The sequence below is a fragment of the Anolis carolinensis genome, chromosome 4, assembly GCF_035594765.1.
Source record: "Anolis carolinensis isolate JA03-04 chromosome 4, rAnoCar3.1.pri, whole genome shotgun sequence".
Classification (NCBI taxonomy): domain Eukaryota; kingdom Metazoa; phylum Chordata; class Lepidosauria; order Squamata; family Dactyloidae; genus Anolis; species Anolis carolinensis.
In genome coordinates, this window is record NC_085844.1 from 156,902,498 (window position 1) to 156,928,980 (window position 26,483).

General features: G+C 39.4%; 1 protein-coding gene across 8 annotated transcripts in view; it reads right to left on the reverse strand.

The window, feature by feature from the left end:
* Positions 1 to 22,237, reverse strand: part of samd13 (sterile alpha motif domain containing 13) — a 36,000-nt gene extending 13,763 nt beyond the window's left edge. The window contains exons 1-4 of one of the 8 annotated variants that reach the window (XM_062978098.1): positions 22,067 to 22,237; positions 17,170 to 17,292; positions 8,506 to 8,590; positions 5,664 to 5,786 (exon numbers count right to left, since the gene is read on the reverse strand). In XM_062978098.1, coding sequence (XP_062834168.1) covers positions 5,664 to 5,716 — 53 coding nt within the window. In that variant the 5' untranslated portion in view covers positions 5,717 to 5,786; positions 8,506 to 8,590; positions 17,170 to 17,292; positions 22,067 to 22,237. Of the gene's footprint in view, positions 1 to 3,929; positions 3,986 to 5,663; positions 5,787 to 8,505; positions 8,591 to 13,589; positions 13,627 to 17,169; positions 17,293 to 22,066 lie in introns of those variants that run through there. The other 7 variants (XM_008114167.3, XM_062978096.1, XM_016994889.2 and 4 more) reach the window with 7 other exon arrangements.
* Positions 22,238 to 26,483: the final 4,246 nt, after the last annotated feature.

Consider the following 26,483-nt stretch of genomic DNA (forward strand, 5'->3'; position numbering starts at 1 on the left):
AATGACAGCCAAAAACTGCTTGGTTGGAACTGTTTCGAGAAAGGGAGGGACCAAGATAGAGAGGAACACGACATCTTATGTGTGCCAGCAATATAATCATGCAATGCAATCTTTGCATTGCAGTAGGTACTTTGAACACAACCACAGGATTGAGCAGTTTATTTGTTTATTTATTGCATCTGTATGCTTTCAGAGTGAGACAACTTGCAAAGTTGCAAAGGCAACTTGCAAAGCCATTAAAATATTCACAATACAAATTTAAAAACAATAAAAATAAAATACAACAGCATAAAAACATTTGAAAAATACACAAGTTTAGAAAAAATAAAGCAATCCCTTAAAAGTTCCTTGAGACTCTATTAGTGTTTTGTTGATTGGTTTACAACGCCTTCATCACTAAAAGCATATTAAAGTGCACACAAGTCTGTTGCTATACTGTTCAGGATTTTAAAAAAATACAGACCTGATAAAATAATTGGGTTGAACGTTTGGAGGTTGCTCATATTGTAATTGTGAGATAGAAGTAAGAAAAAGTTGTTGTTGTTGTTGTAATTATTATTCTGCTTATTTATACCCTTATTTATCTCTTGCGAAGGAGACTCAAAGCGGCTTAAGTTGGGTCCTGATTTAGGAATCTTTCATGGTGATCTAATGTGAGATCTCACTATACACTCTTTTAGGTTCGACAGTTGGCATCTATACCTACTCATTCTGTGCCAGTGCATCATTTCTATTTTATTTTGATTTATTTGATTTACTTTATTTATATCCTGCCTTTCTCCCTGTGGGGACTCAAGCTGGCTTTGGGGCCTGTTTCTTGATGGATGTAGTGATTTCTGGTATTAGAGCGAGAAGTTTTTTTTTAATAGTGTCTGGTTTATGCATGTAATCTTGTTTTTTTTTCCTATTCTTTAAAATCTTAGTCTTTCAGACCACCTAACCTAGAAGCACACACTATATTATCTGAATTCCTGTGTGTAATCACTACTACAAATGTGTAAATCAGTAGATAAAGATAAGAATCACAGGGACACATCCAAACCCAGTTTCTACACTACTTAATAATGCTTGCCCATAGTTTTTTTCCCAGCCACACTCAATTAGCATCCAACGCCTTATCATTCAAGCCACAAGGCAAAGTATTACATCGAAACCAGTTTGGTTTGATTGCATTTTCCTTCCAGCAAACCCAATGGAGAGCATGGCAGACTTATAACATATAGGATTTTATTGCATATTAACACCCAGCATCGATTGTATGCACATGCTAATTCCTAATTCCGAAGGCGGAAGAAGTTTGCATAATTTGGTGGCAGGAGCCCATTAAAATATGTGCTAGAATTAGAAGATGTTAATTCACCATCTTGTGGTAACAATTACATGGAGTAAGAGATTTTCAGCTGTGTCAATAGATAAATTATCTGCTGATACATTGCCACACAGTCTGAAATCACATTACCTGGAAGGCAAAAGACATAAAAATATGTGCATCTGAAAGCAACTGGCATCAAGGTAATAGCAACCATTTCAAAGGTTATCATAAGCATGGTATGTCATCATATTCTTCTAAAGAGTTTCATTTTGTGCTTTCTTGTTGCTATGTTCGCAAAGTGTACTTTAACTGATGGTGACCCTATCATAAGGTTTTCTTAGCAAGGTTTATTCAGATGAAGTTTGCCACTGCCTTCTGCTATGCCTGAGAAAAATGTGACTTTCCCAGGATTACCTAGAGGGTTTCTGCAGCCAAGTAGATATTTGAACTCTGGTCTTCTGGGGTACTAATACAACATTTAGACTACTGCATCATTATGGTTGCTTTATGCTATATAAATATTATCAACACGTAGGGAGATTAACTGGACTGGCTTTGGGAGACAAATCCCCCCCCCCCCCCCGGGAATTGGATTATTCTCACAGTGAGCAACAGCCTCTCCCAATGGGTGACAGATTCTCCCAGCACCAAGGAGAGAGTCATAGGTAAGTCCCAAACCAGATTTGCTCTTTCTACATCTACACCATCTCAGATGAGGGAAGGTGAGGGAGAAGGAAACTAGGCTCAGATGAAGTCTTGAGGAGCACTTCTTAAGACTATGGTGGAGTCCTGAAACAGCCTAACTCCTCACCTGGAAAACAAGAAACCAAGCCAACATGGCCCTGAGGACTACTATCACTTACTCTCCCATTGCCTTTTCCTTCTGAGTGATGGAGCTTTGAGATGAAAGATGATCTTTACTCTGACATCAGAACTTCCCCATCTCTGGGCCATGGATTCCCCATCTCTGGGCCACCTTGTGGGTTAGAGGTTCCCCTTTTCTATCTTACTTGAACAAAAACAACAATCTCACCAAATGACTAATTTATGTTTGAAGTAGAGATGGAATGAATATTCCAAAACATTTTAATTTTATAAAACAATGTTTTCGGAGTGTCAGGACACCCTGAAGGAAAGAATTTGACCAGAATCTTTGCAGTCAGGCTTTATTTTGTGTGTGTGTGTATGTGTGTGTGTGTGGGGGGGGGGGATCCAAGCATGTGGTTGTTTCATAGAAGAAACAGAAAAAGATTCTGTTTCCAGTCGAAAATGCTGAATTGGACTTGTTCCATACCAAATTTGCGGGTTTTTGATTTGCAAAAATAAACAAACCCAACAACACAAAGCAACTTTTTCTGATTAAGAAAGTTTTTCTATACAGAAAATGCTACATGTGAGGACTTATTCTTTGCAAAATGCACATGTGCCTTGCACAGAAAACAGAATTTTCTGTTGGGGAAACAGCTTTTGCTAGAATTACTCATTGCTTTGTTTGAAAATAGTGAAGAATTGCACCCCTAGTTTGGAGATAGTAGAGTTGCCAGCATTTCACTTGGCATCTTTAATAGCCATCTGACATATGGAAGGAAATGGAGGTTGTGATCTTTAAAAAATCTTTTTGCTGACAAAACTGTTTAAAATAGTTGTTAAAGGTACTAGTGCCGGCTGAAGCAATTTTTTCCTAGTCAGCTAACAATCATATCAGACAGGTTTTGGGGAAAAGGGGGCAACAAAATGAAAACCTTTCCAAAGAAATCGAATAATATATGAAAACTAGGGAAAGGCTTATCAGCTTTTCACTTCAAAAGCAAGAGAACAGACTCATTATCTTCACTGCTCAAAGAATGAATCCTATTACTGAACAAAAGCAAACTACCCTACAAAATTTGAGCACCACAATTTTACTTTAAAATCTAGGCCTCCATCATCTGGAATCCTAGAATTTATGGTTTCAAGTGCTATTTATTTGGTATTTGTGCTATACCAAAGTAAAACCTCCAGGATTCTGAAAAATGCAGCCATGACAGAAAATGGGATCATTGCACTATAACTTTGCAATGTGAAAAGGGCCTGTAGTTGTTATGTAAGACAGAAGACAACAAGATTACCGTATGCTCATGTTAATGCTTGTCAAATGTGTAAGTTAGAAAACTTACACAACAGCAAAAGCCCGGAATGCATCTATAGGTTCCAAATCTTTGATGCAGCAGTAGGACCTGGAATTTCATTTTGTTAAAAAAAATACAATGATGTCCCTTTAATTTTGTTTTAAAATTAATTTTCTGTTTGTTAGTCTGTGTAAGGTTAGTCACAGCTTAATTACTTTTAAAACTTTAAAAAGAACATGAGCAAATAGAAATAATGAGAAATATGAACTTGCAAAACACCATCTTTGTGAGTAAAACAATTATAGTTAATATTAAAACCAGAAGCAATCGTATTATGATTTTTAAAGGGTTTTTATACTCTGATTACACAAAAAAGTTAGATGTTTCAAGAACCATAAATATTTTTAATGTGTTGCTTCTTCTTTTCGTGCAAAAGCAACTTTGCATTTGGCACCCACATTTTTTACCATCCCAAATAAAAACAGATAGTTATCTGATTAGTTACTTACAAGGCTTGCATGATGCAAGCTGATGTTCTGAGGACTTCCATCTTTGATCATTTGCTGCTAGAGTGCCACCTACTGGCAGGCAATTCCAAGCACACAAGGCAATTAACACTTTCTAACTCAGATTTTCCCTTCCAGATTCCTAAACATCAGTTGACTATGGATTAGAATTATAGCTAATCTATAGTACAAGACATAATTTCTGAATTGCTTTACTGATTTACAGCTTTGGATCCAAAGCATGTGAGACAATAAATGAAAATACAAGTCATGCTTTGCACAGAAAAAAGACCGTAAAGACTTTATCACAAGATGCATAGTCAACATAGGATATGCTACTACAAGTAATAGTGATGGCCTTCAAATCAGAAAGCTTTAAAAAGTAAGGAGAAAAGTTCACAGAAGATCAAGCTATCCAATGGTACCAGTTTTACTAATTATATATGACTGAAGGCGCTTCCAGACAGCACTAAATCACGGGTTTTAAACAGGGGCAAAAAATCCCAGGACTTCAGAAGTGGTCCACATACAGATCTGTTGGTCTTGGGATTTCTGCTTCTGTTCTCCAGACTTGCTGCTTTGTTCTGAGATTTAGGGGCTCCCAAGATGGCTGCCGCGAGACTTCCACCAGAAACTTTGCCAGTTTTTTTTTTTAACTGGCGAGATGCAGATATGCGGTGATTCAGATATGCGAATCACTGCAAAAGTTCCATTATTTGTCCTGGCCAGAGAAACTGTGCCCTCCAGACATTTCATGAAGTATCTGTCACACAAGCAGACCTAATGTGATAGCTCAGCAGTGCCCAATGAAACAGGAACACACACTTTCAAGCCAGGAACAGAACTTTGTCATTATTGACACTTTTTTGAGCATGGCTGCCTGGCCATCTATCCAGACAGATTTGGTTGTGTACTTGTGGCATGTAAGAATGGGATGCTGTTCCTGGGTTATATATGGCTGTTCCTATTAGCCACCTGCATGACCTTGGCTCTCAGTATTTACATTCCTCTCCAGCACATCCATGTCCCAACAGCCAATAGTAAGTTTTTGCCATTTACTAAACTGTACCCGTGTTGTCAGCATACACCCAATGAGGAATCGACATGTATAACCCAGCAACATCATCCTGTTGTTTCCTGGCAAAAGTACACCACGAAACCTATCTACACAGATGGCAATACAACAAAATCTGACTAATTACAGTAATGATGACATTCTATTCCTGGTTTGAAAGTATCTGTTCCTGTTTCATTGTGTACTACTTAATGTGAAAGTATTTGTTGCATCTACCACTAGCTAAGTAAAAGCAAGAACAAGCAACTCTCACTCACAATAAATAGTATATCAATGTGTATCAAAGCAAAATTCTTCCAATATCACAAAGAGTATCAGTGCAAAATAAAGGTAATATTCATAATACTCAACTATCCTAAATGGTTTAGTCAGAAAGACTACTGAGACAATGGGCATGAAACACTTCGAAACAGAGAAACTTAGAATTCGATCATAATGTTCCAAACTGAAAAAATAATGATGATTTCTGGAAGTGGGAACAAGCTGAAAGGCTCCCTTCTTCCACTTTTGGCCTCCACAGAAAAGTGAACTAAGCACTAGTTTGAAAAGAGTTTACAGGCAAAGCTTGAAAATTGCTCATCGCTTTTTTGGTTTCAATGAGAGTTTAGACTGAGCTCCAACAACTCAACAGAGCAATTTATTACATATAAGGGACAACTTACTTTTCTGTGCCCAGAGATCCATTTTCCTTGTTTTCCATATCAATGGACAGCATGGGGAGGTTAGAAGTGCCTTTTACGTCAGGAACTAGATCAATAAAGAAGAAAGCTGCATTCACTCATAAGCTATAAGCAAAAGAGCAATGTAGTGTTATGAAAGTTTTCAAGCCTTGGCTTTCCTTTTAAAAATAATGGATTAACCACACACCTTCCCAATCACAAAGTTCTAAAAGCAATTTGGGTGGCTTCTGTCTGGGGCTTTGACAAATTAAATAGCCATCTTGTCAATCAATAAGAAGCATGTCTGTCCAAAGGACTTTATGTTATGACATTTCAGTATGAAACTGCCTTACCCTGGTTAGTACTGGGCAGCTTATGGTAAGATAAGATGTACTCTCTAGTCTAGGCTATATTTCCTAGCTACAAAATGGCAACACATGCCGTAAGATAGTGGCATTATGCAAATGAATACAAGTTGGGTTTCAAACTACTATCCAGCTTATACTATGTACTCATGTATAAGTTGACCTGTATATAAGTTGAGGATAGGTTTGGGGCCAAAATGATGGCTTTTGAAGTGACTCAAGGATAAGTTTAGGGTCATTCTGCAGAGTAGGAAACACAAATGCTGTCTCAAGGGGTCAACTGCCCTTGATTGCTGCCACCTTTTCCCTGCCTTGGCATTAAAAAACCCCGAAGCAATGCTGCATTGGGAAGAGTACGAGGATGCGTGGGTTGGTGCCTTTTTGAAGTTCTCCCAAGGCAGATTATGTTCTTGCTTTCTGATATCAACACAGAGGGGATGGGTCCTTCTTTAAAATAAGAATCAAGATACAGTATTTATATTGATCCATGGATACGTCGATCCATGTTTTTGGGCTGATTATTTGACTAAAAGCTCTACAATTATATATGAGTATATGGAGTAGTTGCTGTAAGAAAAAAAATACAATTAGGGCAAGTATGCAGCAACAGTATTCCCATTTCCCTTAATCATGGAAGGATCCAAAAATGTCTATCAGTATCTATGTTCTTTGGAAGTGGAAGCATAGTTCCTCCCATTTTACAGGAAGAACATAAATTCACCAGTATCAGAATGATTTTGATAGAACTGAAGCAGGAAAGTCAATATACTGAGTCCAATTTCAATTGTTCCACTCCAGCTAGGGTACCTCATGAAGAGAAATACTTTTCTGTATATACAGGCAACAACACAAATGCTGATATCCATCCATCATTAATCACCCAGACCCCCACAAACTGGCAAGATATATTTAAACAGACATTAAAGGTAAAATCTAAAGGACATTTAATGGTAAAATCCCTGCTGAATCAGAACAAAAATATGAATGGGAAAAATGAACTTTGAATAAAGTTATGCTATGAGACTTTCACATTGTGGTGCCAATCCTATGCAGATTTACTAGCATTGTGGTGCCAATCCTATACTCTGTAGGAACTAAGTGTGCTGTAAGAAAATTCATATACTTGGCTCTGATTGGTGACCAGGGTTTGATTTTCTGCTCTGCCATGGAAACCCATTGGATGACCTTGGGCAAGTCACACAACCTCAGACCCAGAAACTCATATGGTAGGGTGGCCTTAGAGCTGCCACAAATCAGAAATGACATTTTATTTATTTGTCGTGTCAGAAGCGAATCGATATAAACACAGTTATAATGTATTTAAAAAACACACAAATGAAGTTAAAAACTTGACATTATACTAGATTTCTTTTGACTAGAAGCTGGCCACTTGGAGTGCCTCTTGTGTCCCTATGAGAAGGTCCTCCATTGTGCATGTGGCTGAGCCCAGACTGCACTGTAGTAAGTGGTCTGTGGTTTACTCTTCTCCACAATTGTATGTCATGGACTCCACTTTGTAGACCCATTTCTTAAGATTAGCTATGCATCTTGAGGTGCCAGAGTGCAGTCTGTTCAGCACCTTCCAAGTCGCTCAGTCTTCTGTGTGCCAGGAGGGAGTTTCTTCATCTGGTATCTGCATGGATAGAGGTTCCAGGGTTTTAGCCTGCCACTTTTGGACTCTCGCTTGCTGAGGTGTTCCTGCAAGTATTTCTGTAGATCTTAGAAATCTATTTCTTGATTTAAGGCTGTGGTTCTCAACCTATGGTTCCCCAGATGTTTTGGCTTTCAATTCCCAGAAATCCTAACAGCTGGTAAACTGGCTGGGATTTCTGGGAGTTGTAGGCCAAAACACATGGAGAATCACTGATTTAAGGCATCTGCTTGGTGGTTGATATCCGAACAGATGATGGGCCGGAGGTGTCAAAGCCTTGGTCTTTTCATTACAGGCTGCTACATCCCGTCAGATGTAAGGTGGTGCAATACGGGCTAAGCAGTATAATTTCTCCAGTGGTGTGGGGTGTAGACATCCTGTGATGATGTGGCATGTCTCATTAAGAGCCACATCCAATGTTTTAACGTGGTGAGATGTATTCCACACTGAGAAGACGTATTGAGCAGCAGAATAGAAAAGTGCAAGGGCAGATGTCTTCATTGTATCTGGTTGTGATCCCCAGGTTGTGCCAGCCAGCTTTTGTATGGTATTATTTCTAGCTCCTACTTTTTGCTTGATAGTCAAGCAGTGCTTCTTATAAGTCAGAGCACAGTCCAGCATGACTCCCATGTATTTTGGTGTGCTGCAATGCTCCAGTGGGATTCCTTCCCAGGTAATCCTCAGGGCTCAAGATGCTTGTCTGTTCTTAAGAAAAGGCATGAAGACACACAACAGCAACACACTGGTGCACAATTGTTTTGTTGGCCTCCTATGCTTAAAAGGAACATGTCACTAAAAATGATAGTGATAATATTTTGCACACACTCACCATTTTAGGAAGAAAATCTCAGAAAGCATTCAGTAGTCAAAATCCATTATACTATCCAATTTTTTAGAAGTCTTTTTTGTGAAGTCTTTTTTAAAGAGAGAGAGAGAGAGAGAGAGAGAGAGAGAGAGAGAGAGAGAGAGGACAGACAATTAAAAAACATTCATTTTGAAAAACAAGATTATCAAGTTGAAATAGAGCTGTCAAGTTATTTGTTCATAAAGCAGGCTAGCAAAGGAATTCATGCACAGTGCACAGTGAAATAAGATCCAGCTAGCACTAAACAAAGATCCCAGCTACTACAGTATAATATTCCAGCCCACACAACCATGTGAGCCACAGCAACTGTCTTCAATGTCACGTCTGATTTTTTTTAGAAGACACTGAATTATCTATGCCCACTCTTTCTGATAGGATTTTTTATTACAATTGCATTCAAACTATACAAACATTTGGCTAGATGTACCTATAGCTAAAGAAGAGATGAAAGAGAGGGAGGGAGTGCTATTTCAAGCTACAGTAGAGTCTCACTTATCCAACATAAACGGGCCGGCAGAACGTTGGATAAGCAAATATGTTGGATAATAAGGAGGGATTAAGGAAAAGTCTATTAAACATCAAATTAGGTTATGATTTTACAAATTAAGCACCAAAACATCATGTTATACAACAAATTTGACAGAAAAAGTAGTTCAATACGAAGTAATGCTATATGGTAATTACTGTATTTACGAAATTAGCACCAAAATATATGATTTATTGAAAACATCGACTACAAAAATGCGTTGGATAATCCAGAACGTTGAATAAGCGAGTGTTGGATAAGTGAGACTTACTGTATATGTATTTAACGACATGTGTGACATTAAGCACAAAGTTTGTTAAATAGAAAATGGGCTTTTAAGTCTCCATCTTTGTTATTATGTGCTCCTAAACCAACTCCCATTTATAACAACCATTCCCAAGGGGTTTACTGGCAAAGATGATTCAGAGACGGGGTCTAAGGCTAAGAGAGTGTAGTGTGATTTGCTCAAGTTCACCCAGTGGGTTTACACAACCGAGTAGGATTTGAATCCTGGTCCAGCACGCGAATACTACAACCAGGCAGTTTGTTTCCATCTATGGGCTTCTATTCCCACTTTTATTAAGGAAGTAGTTTTTCTACCAAAGAGAGAGCGAGAGAGAAAGCAAATTTGCTGCAAGTTAATTGTCGTGTTTCTGATCAGCCTGATCTTATGGGAAACCAAAAGTCTAAATTATTTCCCCTTAAGAAATAACTTTGCTAAGCAACTACAACCCCAGGTTGCAGTGGGGTGGATTATTAACATAATTACTGATAAAACTTTTCAACTATTGCTTGAAATATTTCCTAACTGGTTACTTTGACATTACTCTGGTGTTAGGTGGCTTGATTACATTACCCATCTTTGCAATGCTAGTCACCTTGGTGTTTCTTGGAACCAACTTATACCTTGCAGCATAGTAATACAGTATACTTCCCAGTGTTTAACTACATGTTCAGACAGCCAAGAAAAATCAACACTACAACTAGGTTCTACCGACTGCAAACGTGGCTCAGGTGAATTATACCAATTACCAGAGTAACATCATCACAGGATGAGAATCCTGTAGCCTTCTAAATGTTGCTGAATTAAAACTCCCAGCATTCCTATTAGCTAGTGAGGGCATCTGGCAATCGCAATGGAAGCCACATGGATCTTGCACTCCTGATCTAAATCCTCAATCTAACCTCTGAAGGCTTCTTTGGCTCTACCCCTGGCTCTACACTATCTTACATTCCATAACATTGAACCATGACAGTCAACAGTGGTGTCAAAGTGCATTAAATCTACAGAATTGATGCATCCTTATTCTTGCTCTCATTAGGTAATCAGACACTTAATCATTTTTGCATTCTGATAAATCACACCTTCTGCATCTTCAACAGTGTGAATTTCTGCAGACCTCCTGCTTCTAATGGACTTTTTACATCTCAACTTCCCTTGCCTTTGTTTCTTTCAGCAACATTCATAACCACCTCTTTCGTCAGATTTCTACTATTGCCTTTTACAGACTTTTGAAAACTTCTTGTCTGTGAGTTTCCTATCCCATAACTACTCTGCACCACAGTACTTTTCCCCTGCCCATCATTTCACCTCTCCAATAACTTTGACTAACAAAAGGTCCAAGGGGACAGTTGGTAGACCAAATGGAAAAGCTTCAGGGAAGGGCAGTGTGCATGGTCATGGTACCAAAAACAAATCTTATGGGAAAACACAAAGCTACATATACATGTTCATCTTGCAGGAGAAAAGTTAGGGCAGGCATGACCACACATAAGAGACAGCAAAGATTTGGTCTAAGTGCAACAGGACACATTAGGAGGAAAAACCTAGTAATAAGAATATATAGCTGGGGATATGTTGTTTCTCTCTCAAATTGTTTTTTTTCAAGGAGACATTGGACAACCAACTGTTGGGATGAGCTAACTCGAGATTTCCTTTAGGAAACAGATGGTTGGACAACTCTACAGTTCCAAGTACAGAAATCCTGACCACATATCTCTGTGCAAATTATTTTTCAGACCCAAAACAAATACATCTTTTCTAAAACTTTGCAGATTTCCTTGCTCTTACTTATACCCTAAACAAATGACTATTTGATAATAATATTTGATAATTTGATGTTATTTACAGGTGTTGATCTCCCTTCTGGAACATGAGACTAAGGTAGAAATTTAGCTGATTAAGCATCTCTTAACATGTAGAAAATAGGTGGAAAAGAAATCATTGCCTAAATTTCTGAGGACTTAACAACTCAAGAACCAGCCATTTAAAAATATAGTAACTCTTTAGAAGTCTGAAGGAAACATTCTTCTATATCTCAATATATCTCCTACTCTATTTACAAGTCACAAGGGAAGTTTAACTGCTTTATCTGAAATCCCAAACTAGATTTTTTAAATAGGGTTTTCATTTGATTGTTGCAAGACTTCCTAATACGAAGTGTACCGTCGCGCCTGGGGCTGTACTCTTAGTGAAAGAGGCATGGACGTGACATCTTTCCCCAGGGGATTACTTCTTGCCCTCCTTTAGGGAAACTGGAACTCCCAAGGACCAAAACACTGAAGTTAACTCAAAAACTGGGTTTATTGTTCACAAAGGGGGTAAAAGAAAATATACATTACAGTCTTTGATTGTTTAAGTCCATGAAGCTTGTCCAGATCCCTCTTTCTCTGGCTGTGAATGCCGGAGCAAACTCAGCCTCAGTCCAATGACCTATATCTGAAGACAAGAGTCTTCCTCTGTTGCCAAAGGACTGATGTGAAGGTGCTTGAGACTCCTCAACGTTGTTCAGGTTGGCCCTGAACATGAAGTGTGAGTCCCAAGGGTAAGAACCTCAGAATTGGTGCTGAGAGGTAACTTTTGAAGAGCTTTTAGTGCCAAGCCTCTCTTTCACGTCCATCCGATAGAGAACTTGCTGATGGAATGAAAAGGAGGAAACACAGTCCTACTCTAGGAAGAGGTGGAGCCAAACAGTTTTGCTGAGTGAGCAATATAACAGGTACACACAACATTGATTGACAGATATAAATAACCAATCCAACTACATTTACAGGGTAAGGGCAAAATCAGGCATGATACAACAATTCAAATCTTGCAACTTATAGTTCCAACACATAGATGGCGCCACTCGCGCCGTCACACGAAGATTTTTTTTAAACACACACACACACACACACAAATTACCATTTCCATGGAAGTGATGCAAACTTCCTCTAGCACTTCCATTTATTCAGCCATGGCAAGATTTAAAAGACAAGAGGAAATTAAAATATTGGTGGGTTATATAAGGGAACTACAAATTAATTGTGCTTTGCTGCACATTTCTTTTCCTGCCAACAGATTTAAATTTTAGTCACTTTCAAGAATCAAGCTATTTAGCCACCACTACACACACATTCCTCATCTGGTTTCACAGCAAGCATTTTCTCCTGTTAATACATTACACACAAATAATATGACATGAACGACATGCACATCCAGGTTGAATTGGGGGTACGGACACAGAGATCTATGTGGATCACATTCTGTAACATGAACATTTATACCCAACCAGATCAAATGGTGGTAAATGATAAAAGTTTGCCTCGGATTATTATGAAGTGCTGTTTGCAACCCACCTGCCGCTTCTCAAGATACTAGTATTTACAGGGATTTTAATTAATTGGTTCTTGTTCAAATGCTGATTCTTTAAATGTCTAGTTACTCATTCAAATGTTGGGGTATATCAAGTACAAACAAGTAACCTTTTTCAGGAAGATGTGTGTATTAGAAAGCAGGGATTTCTCAGTGATGGCTCCAAAGCTTTTAAAAGTTCCGTCTGTTCCCATGGAAACCTGTTTGTTAAGATAATCCTTTTTCTGTTTTCCTTTCAGTGAACATTTCCTATGTGCTCATAAGGAGAAGCTCATTTTTAGCTATATGACGTACTATATATAGTCATATATAAAAGTAAAGGTAAAGATTTCCCCTTGAGTCCGACTCTGGGGGTTGGTACTCATCTCCATTTCAAAGCCAAAGAACCAGTGTTGTTCATAGACACCTCCAAGGTCATGTGGCCGGCATGACTGCACGGAGCGTTGTTACCTTCCCGCTGAAGCAGTACCTATTGATCTACTCACATTTGGATGTCTTCAAACTGCTAGGTTGTCAGAAGTTGGGGAAAACAACGGAAGCTCACCCCCATCCCATGGATTCAAACCACCTTCCAGTCAGCAAGTTCTGCAGCTTAGCGGTTTAACCCGTTGCACCACCGCGGCCCATGTATAAGATAAGTATAAATTGAGGGCAGGTTTTGGGGCCAAAATTATAGATTTTGCTACAACTCAAGGATATTGAGGATAAATCTTGGGTGCAAAATTTAAAACTTAGAGACACAAAACTTATGAGACAGAAAAGCAAAGGTATATACATGTGGGGATAGATGTCATTACGGCAACTCTAGCTGTCATTGCTGTTTAAATGCCTGCAGCCATTAAAAGAAAAACAGTGCCTGAAAGAAAAAAAAAGTCAGCCTTCCCTCACCTTTTTCAGTCTGAACAGTGTTCAGCAGCAATGTGCAGTGTCATGGTCTGCAAAGGCACTGTGCTTTGTATGTTAACAGGAAAATGAAGTGCATGAAGCCGATTGGCTGAGCCTGCAAAGATACTGTTTCTGTTCTACTGCTACGGAACCAGTTTGGACAGGTTTTCAGTTGCTGACTGAGTACTGCTAGTGAAGCGAAGTGTACTCAGAGAGGCCTTGCTATTTTGAGGCCTGTTTGCTGCTGAGGAAAGAGAAAGAAGAACCAGGACTGTATTCTTCTTTGAAGCAGATTTGTGGACTAAGAAAGGACTATTTATGATTGTGGACTTCTGTAAGTGATCAGAGGGAACATTGTAAATACTACTGTTTTTGATCTCTTGGAATCAGTAAAGTTCCTGTATTTCTGTTCTGCAAACCTGAGTGGCATGCTATTGTTCTGCGGGTGATTCTGGATCGCAGGCACATGAAACAGCTTCCATTTATCATCATCAATTTATTTATTTATTTATTTATTTGCCCTTGAGTCACCCCGAAGGAGACTCAAGGCATCTTACACATGGCACAATTCGATGCCACATGCAGGAACAAATGTATACAGGAAGCCTTACTAAACTACCTGCCAACGTTGTGAGGCTGATGAAGTAAACCCATATTAAAAATGTCTGCCACTGTTCAGTTCATCTCAAGCACATATTTGTCACCTGTCTCCAGCACTGAGCCGTTGATAAACCGATGAAGGTTTTGGGGGCTCATTTCTTGCCAAATTTCTTATTTATTTATTTATGTATTTATTTATTTATACATAAGTATCTACAGGCAGTCCCTGGGTTACAAACAAGATATGTTCTGTAGGTTTGTGCTCTGAATGTTAAGTCAGAACAGGTATATTTTTTAATTGAACTCCAGCCGCCCCCGCCCCCCCACACACACATATGAATGAAAACATGCAAATCAATTGATACTGCTCTGGGAGGAAGGTAACGGTGCTCCATGCAGTCATGCCAGCCACGTGCCTGTGATAACTGGATTTTGAAAAATTTGGCTTGCTGTGGAAACAAGGATTGGTAGGAAAGTTTCAGTGGAGACTTTTTTTTCCATGATAACTCTTCCAGGAGTGAATTTCCTTTCAGAAGAGTAGATTTCTCTCACTTCCTTTCGTCTCACCCCCATTTACAACTAGGATTCAGATGTAAGTCAGACATTTGTAATTCGGGGAGGGGACTGCCTGTATAGTAATACAATTGACCTTTCATATCCATAGGCTCTATATCCACAAATTAAATATCTCATGGCTTGAAAACATTCCTACCTCCAGGAAAAATAAAAAGAAAGCTTTAATATTGACATTTGACACAAGTGACACAATTTTCCTAACCCATAGTATATTACAGGGCTTGGACACCTATAGCTTCTGGTAATCAAAGGGGGTCTTGAAACCAAACTTGCATAGATACCAATGCCAACTGTTCACAGATGTATGTTTAGAGCAGCTTTTCCACTAGAGTTTAAAGAGAACCCAGGTCAATGCACCAAAGAGGAGGAAGAGACCAAGCTAGGGCTTTCCACTGTTCATCCGTAAGACAAACTGCCAACATTGCCAAAGAAAGAAGAGAGTGGAATGAGGAGAAGAGGAGGAGGAAGAGGAAGAGTTCTCTGTTTTGTTACCATCACCACCACTGAAAGAAACCATCACAGTCACCACCTTGTGCTTCCTCCCAAAAACTGGCCTGAGTCTGCTAAGGCAAGGAGCCCTGGGGGTTCTCTGTACTGGCCAACTTCCCATGGATATTTTTCGGCCAAGATCCATGATGGCAAGCAAAGCCAGTATGTGCTCTTCTTTCTTCTATCTATCCCTTCTCCCTGAACTCATGCTCTTTTAATTTCTCCTCATCATTGCCCTATCATCTCCAATTTCACATCCTTCTCTGACCATGTCATTGATTCTGCCCTTCACTCTGCAAGTTATGAAGAGGCTGCTGGATTGGAAAAAAGTGGGCAGGCGACTGCTGCAGCGCTCTTGCTCATTTATTCACGGGCTCCTCGGAAAACTTATACCAGGCATGGGCAAACTTTGGCTCTCCAGGTGTTTTGGACGTCAACTCCCACAATTCCTCACAGCTGGTATTATTATGGGTGGGATTTAAAGTGGTGTAAAATATTTAAAAACAGAAATTACATAACATATAAATTCAAACAAAAAACACCATAAACCAAATGCCCAAATTGCACACTACATAAACCATATATAACAAATCAATAAATTACAACATATGCCATTTAAAAATCTGGTCACTGAGGTTATCCATAAAACAAATACAGTAGTACTAAGATCATAAAGCATCATTTCCACTGGACTGTGTAACAAAACTGCCAAGTTGCCTATTACAGTAGAGTCTCACTTATCCAACACTCACTTATTCAATATTCTGGATTATCCAACACATATTTGCAGTCAATGTTTTCAATACATCGTGATATTTTGGTGCTAAATTCGTAAATACAGTAATTACTACATAGCATTACTGTGTATTGAACTACTTTTTCTGTCAAATTAGTTGTATAACATAATGTTTTGGTGCTTAATTTGTAAAATCATAACCTAATTTGATGTTTGATAGGCTTTTCCTTAATCTCTCCTTATTATCCAACATATTCGCTTATCCAACGTTCTGCTGGCCCGTTTACGTTGGATAAGCGAGACTCTACTGTATAAGTTGTCAGAAAAGACCTGGTTCCACAAAAAGGTTTCAATTTGTGAATGAAAGGGCAACAAGGAGGGGGCAGATCGCACCTCTCTAGGAAAGGCATTCCAGAGCCTCGAGGCCACCACCAAAAAGGCCCTCTCTCTTGCTCCCACCAATTGCACTCGTGAGGGTGGTGGAACTGAGAGAAAGGCCCCTCCTGATGATCTCAGGGCTCATGTGGATTCATAGGAGGAGATACAGTCCCTCAAGTAGACTGGGCCTGAACCTTAGGCTGTTAGGAATTGTGGGAGTTGAAGTCCAAAACACCTGGAGGGCCAGGTTTCCCATGCATGTCCTATACAATACAGGTACTGTACTGTGTTTTATGTACTTGTAAATATGGGTATTCCAAAATCCGGAAAAATCCAAAAAGCTCCTGGTCCCAGCATTTGAGATAAATGAGACTCAACATGTTTACATTCTGCAAACTTTTGGATTTCTCACAAACTTGCTGGTTCTTCCTTTTTGAGGCTACATGTGGATCAGCTTTCAAAGTCTGACTGTCACTAATATAGGGAATTATAGACTAGGAAGCGGGAGAAGAAAAATATGGACAAAATGTGCGTGCAAAACTTCCGACTGTAAAACCTAAAAGCACTTTCCTGCAATTAGTTAAATACTTGCTAAAGCATTTGGGATGCATGTTAGAATCTTCATTTTATCGACAATGTAGACAAAAGAAAGACGGCACCTGTCAAATAGTGTAGCAATCAGAGAGAATCGTGTCATTTAAATCCTGCATTATTATAACACATCTTCAGATTGTTCAAAGTGCTTACATATATAACTTCAAAAAAGATGATAAAGACACTGAAATAGTTTGAAAATGTTTATACCTTGGCTCAATCATTTATCGGATTGCAGTCATAAAGGTCTGGCAGCGAAGAAAGCTGATAGGAAGAAAATCAACTCATTGGAAAGGTGGTGCTGGAGAAGTGTTCTATGAATACCATGGACTGCTAAAAAGACAAATAAACAGGTCCTAAAGCAAATCAAGTCTGAAATCTCCCCAGAAGCCAACATGGCTAATCTGTGACAGTTGTACTTTGGACATATAATGTGAAGGCATAACTCATTAAAAAAGACAATCATGCTTGGTGAGATAGAAGAAATAGGAAAAGAAGACGATCATATGCCAGATGGATGAACTCAGTCAAGAATGTGTTATAGAAGGCTTTCATGGCCAGAATCACTGGGTTGCTATGACTTTTCTGGGCTCTATGGACATGTTTCAGAAGCATTCTCTCCTAACATTTTGCCCACATCTATGGCAAGCATCCTTAGAGGTTGTGAGGTCTCTTGGAAACTAGGCAAGCGAGGTTTATATACTTGTGGAAAGTACAGGTGGGAGAAAGAATTCTTTTCCGTTTGAGGCAAGTGTGAATGTTGCAACTGGCCACCTTGATTAGCATTGAATGACCTTGCAGTTTCAAAGCCTGGGTGCTTCCTGCCTGGGAAAATTCTTTGTTGGGAGGTTAGCTGGCCCTGAATGTTTCCTGTCTGGAATTCCTCTGTTTTTGAGTGTTGCTCTTTATTTTCGCTTTATTTATTGACTTTATTTATTTACTTACTTACTTACTTTCTCCCACCCTGACATTTCACAGATACATAAACCTTACTTGCCTAGTTTCCAACAGACCTCACAACCTCTGAGAATGCCTGCCACATGTGGGTGGATGTGGGTGGAACGTCAGGAGAGAATGCTTCTGGAACATGGCGATACAGCCTGGAAAAGTCACAGCAATTCAATCAAAAATACCATGGACCTGAATCTGCAAGACCTGAGCAAGCTTGCTGATAATTGACTTGGAAGTCTCTCTTTCAGTGGACCACCATAAATCAAAATAACCTGACTGCAGTTAACAATAAAGAATGTTGAAATGACTTTCCTAAGTCTCAGTTAAAGAGGTAGGATATTTATGTTAAAATACCTGGTATTTTTTGGTCCTCTCTGTTCCTTTTTGTCTTTCGCCCTACCCATCACTGGAATATGGTTCCCAGAAACTGCTCTGAAACTAAATTTCAAAAGTTCCCCAACTTTGTCCTATGTGAGTTATGGGACAAAGACAAATTTGAATGATACTGTATTTATTCAAATCTAACGCTCCCCTTTTTTGGCTAAATCATCTTGCCAAAATTAGGGTGCGCATTAGATTAGCTAAATATGGCAATCTTAGTGCTGAGGCAAAGCAATAGGGAAAGGTGCTTCAGGAGCACCTGGAGCTCATATTTGAGGGATGTCGTCTGTAATTTGGTTACATGCTGCTCTGTACAGATATCAGCCAGCACACCGACATCTTAAATCAAGAAACAGTTTTCTAAGATCTACAGAGATACTCGCAGAAACACCACAGCAAGCGAGAGTGCAGAATCATAGAATCATAGAATCATAGAATAGTAGAGTTGGAAGAGACCACATGGGCCATCTAGTCCAACCCCCTGCTAAGAAGCAGGAAATCGCATTCAAAGCACCCCCGACAGATGGCCATCCAGCCTCTGCTTAAAAGCCTCCAAGGAAGGAGCCTCCACCACGGCCCCAGGGAGAGAGTTCCACTGTCGAACAGCTCTCACAGTGAGGAAGTTCTTCCTGATGTTCAGGTGGAATCTCCTTTCCTGTAGTTTGAAGCCATTGTTCCGCGTCCTAGTCTGCAGGGCAGCAGAAAACAAGCTTGCTCCCTCTTCCCTATGACTTCCCTTCACATATTTGTACATGGCTATCATGTCTCCTCTCAGCCTTCTCTTCTGCAGGCTAAACATGCCCAGCTCTTTAAGCCGCTCCTCATAGGGCTTGTTCTCCAGACCCTTAATCATTTTAGTCGCCCTCCTCTGGACGCTTTCCAGCTTGTCAACATCTCCCTTCAACTGTGGTGCCCAAAATTGGACACAGTATTCCAGGTGTGGTCTGACCAAGGCAGAATAGAGGGGGAGCAGGACTTCCCTGGATCTAGACGCTAGAAGTGGCAGGTTAGAACCCAGAACCTCAATCAGTGGCTAAGACCGGATGAGAAACTTCTTCCTGCGCACACAGAAGACTGGGTGACTTGGAAGGCACTGAACAGACTGCGTTCTGGCACCACGAGGTGCAGAGCCAATCCTAAGAAATGGGGCTACAAAGTGGAGTCCACGACATGCGAGTGTGGAGAACAGCAAACCACGGACTACCTATTACAATGCAGTCTGAGCCCTGCCACACGCACAATGGAGGACCTTCTTATAGCAATGACTGTGTGTTTTTAAATACATTACAACTTGGTTTCACTTCTGATACAATAAACAAATATCTGTAATTTAATTGTCATAACTCAATGCTACGTAATCCTGGGATTTGTAGTTTGGTGAGACATCTACACTCTTGGGCAGAAAAGGCTCAAGGCCTTGTAAAAGTACAGCCCCCATGACTCCATAGCATTGATCCAGGGCAGTTAAACTGGATTTATTCCACAGCAAAGATTCACCCAAAGGTTTCTTTTCCATTGCTGAAAGCTTTGGTGCACTAACACAATTGATTTTAAAGGCAGCAACTATAATGGCCATATTACAAAGAGGGAAGCTTTTCCTGCTGCATGTTATATTTGTCAGCAAAAACCTTTTTTGGTTTCAGGGTTTTGAAAATTGAGGTGCACATGAGATTCGCTGGTGCATTAGACTCGAGTCAATATGGATTTCTTTATTTATAATTTGCTCTCTTTGATGGCTACACGATTACTAGTATACACAAGAATTACATCTGTGAGTGAAAAAAGATCACAAGAAGCACAAGTTTTATTTGGCATTAGCTTTCATGGACAATAGCCTATTTTCATGAAAGCTTGAATCTTTCATCTTAAGTTGCATAGAAGTCACTGAAGACTTTCATTTGCGGTTGGACTCTTAAAATGACACGGCCATTGGCCACTCTCTTGAACTTATGGCACATCAATCCTCAAAGTACAACTTAGAAATATAAGTACAGTATCTGTTCTAGAAACTTTTTTCCATAGTTCCAGACTGGTGTGGGTTGTGAATCGTGGCAATAGTGAAGGAATGTCATTCTGAGCATGTGCACTTTTCTTTACAGCTATGCAAAATTAGTGACTGCTATAGAAAACAAGATTTTGGTGTCAAGCCTGGGATCTGTTTATCTCCAAGGAGAATTACATTCTATATTTAAGAATTACCAAAACTTAGAATTAATGCATTTAACACTGTTTTAACAGCTATGGCTCAATGCTATGGGATCACAAGAATTGTAGTTTTACAAGATCTCTGTCAGAGTGATGGCACCTTCTCAAATTTCAGCTCTCAGGATTCCATAGCATTGAGCCATAGGAGTTAAAGTGGTATCAAACCGCATTAATTCTTCAGTGGAGATGCACCTTGAGATAGTATGATTTTCAGTAAATGCAACAGTCTCATTCAGCCCCCTTCTACACTGCCATATATGCTAGGATCTGATTCCAGGTTATCTGCTTTAAAGTGGATTGTATGAGTCTCCACTGCTAGATAATCTGGGATAAGAGGATAATCTGGGATCAGATCCTGGTGTGGAAGAGGCCTCAGTTTTTAAAAAAAAATAATAATGGTAAGTTGTTCAATCTTGTTTTCAAAGCTCACTGACTGACAAAATGGGCTTTCATACTTTTTCTGCATGTTGTTTATACTTCAAAAATTAAACATTTTTTTTCTTTTTTATACCATCATTCTTTCCATCCTAATGCTGTTCAATTACCACTCCCAGCAATTCCAAAAAAAGTGCCTGAGTATTCTTTTTTTTTTTTTTTAAACAACTTTGTTTACCAGCAACTTGAACACACACAGACATTGGGTAAATTCAAGGCCAATTTCTGTGTTTTATGCTCTCCATCTGAACACAGTCTATTGAAGTTATATTTTGGGGGGGGGAAACACAATGCAAACAGGACAGGGCAAGAAGGTCCAAAGATATTATATTTGTGGACTGTGTTTGCTACACTTTATGCCAAAGACGCTTTCTTTCTGTCCATCCTTGAAAATGTTGTGAAAGACGGGATAGAGTGTGATAAAGAAACACAATGTTATATTTGATTTGATTTCAACCAGAGACTGAAGGGAGCCTATTTAGAAATGTAGAAACACCTAATTCATGGTCCTAAATCCCTAAACAGCTTTCCGTGAGGAAGCTGCAAAGCTTTTAACATCATTCAATGTGTCAGAAGCATCTTATGATGTGACAAACTTCCCACATACCATTAGAGGCAAACTTTTTTTTACAAAAATGCAGCATTTCAGCCAGCATTTTGAAAGCGATTTCAAATAAACAAACCCAACGCTAGCATTCCTCTCTCTGCAATGACAAGAGAAACATTGAATAAAGAGATGATGGTGAAAATATACATATGATGATACACAACAGTTTGCTTTGAAATAATCAGAAATAGCTGGTGTTTAAATAAATGGATGGATAGAGAAATGACTAGTTGTGTGTGTGTGTTTTTCCCTCCCAGAGTGTGCAGTAATCCTCTCTCTGAATATGTTTCTTGATCCGTTTGGGATCATCCCCAGTGCATCACTATAATAAGTCTTGCTCTCCCAGTTTTTGGATTGGCTAAATTTCCCTAAACACACTCCAATACAAAACATGCCTTTGGGAAGCAGCTGCTTCAAGGAAGCGCTCACTAACTAGGTCAGGAACAAAAGATCTGGGGAGAAAAAAATCATGGAAAGGAAGGGAAGCAGCCCCCATTCCCCATGGAGCATGTCGCAGAGCTGACTTACCTTTTCCCCCCTATATACACGCATATCTATTGCCAGCAAAAGCCTGCCTTCCTCTTAGCACAGCAGCAGCCACATGCAGAGTTGCAACCAGAACCAACCACAGCCAATCAGGAGCCAGCTGTCAGGGAGGAAAGCATGCTGGGAAACGTAGTCCCACCTTGCCAAAATCAACCTGATGGGAATAAAATGTCTTTACAGACCCTCCATGGAGATGCTCCTGTTGGATTTGCAGTTTGGAGCTGCCATTCCCAGCACACACACAGGCACATGCCTTTGCATGTGAAACTCCTCTCAAACCAGTGGGAGCAGTTTCCAGACCAAATGCCTGGGATGCTGAGAAGTCAGCACATTCCTCTGCATCCCTGGTGCATGATCCGGCATCGATTTGGAAAGATGTACATACATTTATAAAAGCATCACCCAAAAGGGGAATAAGAAGAATTACTTAGGCTACTTAAAACTGAAGGATGGATTGAATTAATGCAGGAACACTTTCTCTCTATATACAGTATAAGTAAAGGTTTCCCCTGAAATTAAGTCTAGTCGGGTCCGACTCTGGGGGTTGGTGCTCATCTCCATTTCTAAGCTGAAGAGCTGGCATTGTCCATAGACACCTCCAAGGTCATGTGGCTGGCATGATGCATGGAGTGTCGTTACCTTCCCGTTGGAGTGGTACCTATTTATCTACTCACATTTGCATATTTCAAACTGCTATATATATACACACAGATATGCATACACACACACACACAAATACACATGCTCATAGAGAGATAGAGACAGAAAGAGATACACACACATACAGGCTCAGTATCCATTATCTATAATAATTGAGACCAGAAACATTCTGTAATTTAGATTATTATTATTACAGTAGAGTCTTGCTTATCCAACCATTTCTCATCCAGCATTTTGTATTATCCAACGCAGTCTACCTTTTAGTTGTCAAATATTTTTGTAGTCAATGTTTTCAATACATTGATGTTTTAGTGCTAAATTTGTAAATACAGAAATTAATGCATAACATTACCATGTATTGGACTGCTTTTTCTGTCGATTTGATGTAAAACATGATGTTTTGCTGTTTAATTTGTAAAACCATAAGGTAATTTGATGTTTAATAGGCTTTTCCTTAATCCCTCCCTATTATCCAATAGTTTCACTTATCCAACGTTCTGCTGGCCCGTTTATGTTGAATAAGTAAGACTCTACTGTATGATGATTATTAGGTTGCTGTGGGTTTACCAGGCTGTATGGCTATGCTTCAGAAGCATTCTCTCCTAACGTTTCACCCACATCTATGGAAGGCATCCTCAGCTCACACCTCCCAACAAAGGATTCCCTCAGGCAAGAAGCAGCCAGGCTTTGAATCTACAAGGCCGTTCAATGCTAATCAAGGTGGCCAATTGCAACATTCACACTTGCCACAAACAGACAAGAGTTCTTTCTCCCACCCTGGACCTTCCACAGATATATAAACCTCACTTATGTAGTTTCCAACAGACCTCACAACCTCTGAGGATGCCTGCCATAGATGTGGGTGAAACGTCAGGAGAGAATACATTTGGAACATGTCAACACAGCCCGGAAAACTCTCAACAACCTGGTTATTCCTGCCATGAAAGCCTTCGACAACATATTTATTATTATTATTATTATTATTATTATTATTATTATTATTATTATTATTATTATTGGGAGCCCCTGGTGGGACAGCAGTTAAACCACTGAGTTGCCAAACTTGCTGATCGAAAGGTCAGCGGCTCGAATCCAGGGAGCGGGGTGAGCTCCCACTGTTAGCCCCAGCTTCTGCCAACGTAGCAGTTTGAAAACATGCAAATGTGGGTAGATCAATACGTACTGCTCCAGCAGGAAGGTAACGGTGCTTCATGCAGTCATTCCGGCCACATGATCTTGGAGGTGTCTACGGAGATGAGCACCAACCCTCACAGTCAGACAAGACTAGACTCAATGTCAGGGGAATTTACAGTAGTATCTCACTTATCGAACATAAATGGGCCGGCAGAACGTTGGATAAGCGAAAATGTTGGATAATAAGGAGGGATTAAGGAAAAGCCTATTAAACGTAAAATTACGTTATGATTTTACAAATTAAGCACCAAAACATCATGTTTTACAGCAACTCAACTGAAAAAAGCAGTTCAATACACGGTAACATTATGTAGTAATTACTGCATTTACGAATTCAACACCAAAACATTGCAATGTATTGAAAACATTGACTACAAAAACATTGACTACTAAAAGGCAGACTGCATTGGATAATACAGAATGTTGGATGCGCAAAGGTTGGATAAGCGAGACTCTATTGTACATCATGAGAGAAGTTAGGAATAGGACCCAAGCCTAAAATGTCAAATTCATGTATACTTCACATACCCTTTATACACATAGCATGAAAGTAATTTTATGCTATATTTTAATGATTTTGCGCATGAAACAAAGTGTGTGTACCTTGAAACATCAGAAAGGTGGCACTGCCATCCCCCATGTGGATAATTGTTGATTCTAAAATATTACAGGTATCATAATTGTCAATTAATGGAAAAACAGCTTATTCTAAACACTTTCAAAAATAAATTTTAGGGATACATGGTAGTACTGTTATGATATATATCACTGCTAAGTCACTGGAGCCAGGATATGCGCAAGAAGGTGAGAATATAATCTGGATTTTATTAAACATTTCTAAATTGGTTGTCCTGTTACACAGCCAGAGATTTATTTTAAAAAGGAATACAAATGAGAAGTGTTATGATAATAGCAAAATGTAGAAATGGCAAACTACAAACAGGACATTGATCAGATCATTTTAGTAGATAGATCTGTTTAATTTTTTTTACTCAAAACCAGTTTTTATTTACGAACATTACAGAAGACTATTGCTAGATCTTTCAGTTTATAGATAGATCTGTTTATTGATTAGTCCACTGAAGATATCTATACACATAATAAAAGTCAAAATCTGTATGTGTATATGTGGCATGGATGTCCATTCACGCAGATAGCCTCCGGCCTCCACAAACAGGCTATAGTTCCCAGTGCTGAGGAGCCACCAAGTCACTCCCTCCCAGGACATTGCAGGTTACTCTAACTCCTTGGTCATCTAACCTTCCACATTATAGCACATCCTAAATTCTTGTTCTTTTGGAAAGATAAGTCTGGCGAAGCTTGGAAGAGCCTTCTAGGCAAGACTCCAAAAAGATGAGGAAACTGTATATTTGAAAAGCATATATATATATTTGGTCTTGTTTTTATATGACGTATGAATGAATATCAAAACTTTTGGGAGTGCGCGGGGTGCACATCAATGTTGTATAACAGCCACAAGGTGGAACTGCAGGGCTGAGTTCCTTCCATGCATCAGATATTCAGATCACAATTACAGGAAGGAACAAGAAATACAGTCAGATTTAAGAACAGTTGTTAAGAAAGAAGCAGGACATGCAGGAGAGTTTAGGGGGAAAATATTCTAGTGTGAAGCAAATTTAGACACCAGTCTATCCTGGATGTAGGTTTTGGGGGGGGGGGGGGGGAGCCAGTTAAATTACAAGAGGCTTTGACCTGGAATCACCAACTGAAACTATATAATCGTATGCACTTATGCTATGAGGAATATGTAGAGGATGGAGGGATGAGTCCAGAATCCTATTTATACAGAAGTAGACACTGCTTCATTCAGTATTTAAGTAGTATTTTAAATATTTCTAAGCTCATGTATTTAGATTTGGAGTGCCAGCAGTCTAATAGCCAAATCCCAATCCTAGAGTCCAGTGCCAAAAACGCCAATGATAGTGTGCATCTAATTATAGCCTTTTACAAAGCGATTAAATTCACACTTTGCAGCAATGCCCATAAGTTCCAGAATGACCTTGAAGTGATAGTGTTTGACTTCCTGGCATCTCTGGTACAAATACTACCCACAATTTCACTGTAAAAGAAAAAAAAATCCAAAAACAAAAGATATATATTGCTCCATCCACATGCGAGCTCACATGTCACTCTTTTCAGATCTGTAGTAAGTTTTAGTGCAAGAAATGGCAGACCATTAAATAATTTCATATATCTGGACGGGACATGAAAAATATACAAAACGACTAATTGAAAATAAAAATGAAATCGTTGTGTTGTAGGTAGTAAAGATAAAGGTTTTCCCCTGACATTAAGGCTAGTTGTGTCTGACTCTGGGGGTTGGTGCTCATCTCAATTTCTAAGCTGAAGAGCCGGCGTTGACCGTCGACGCCTCCAAGGTCATATGGTCAGCATGACTGCATTGAGTGCTGTTACCTTCCCACTGAAGCTGTACTTATTGACCTACTCACATTTGCATGTTTTCAAACTGCTAGGTTGGCAGAAGCTGGGGCTAATAGCAGGAGCTCACCTCACTCCCCGGATT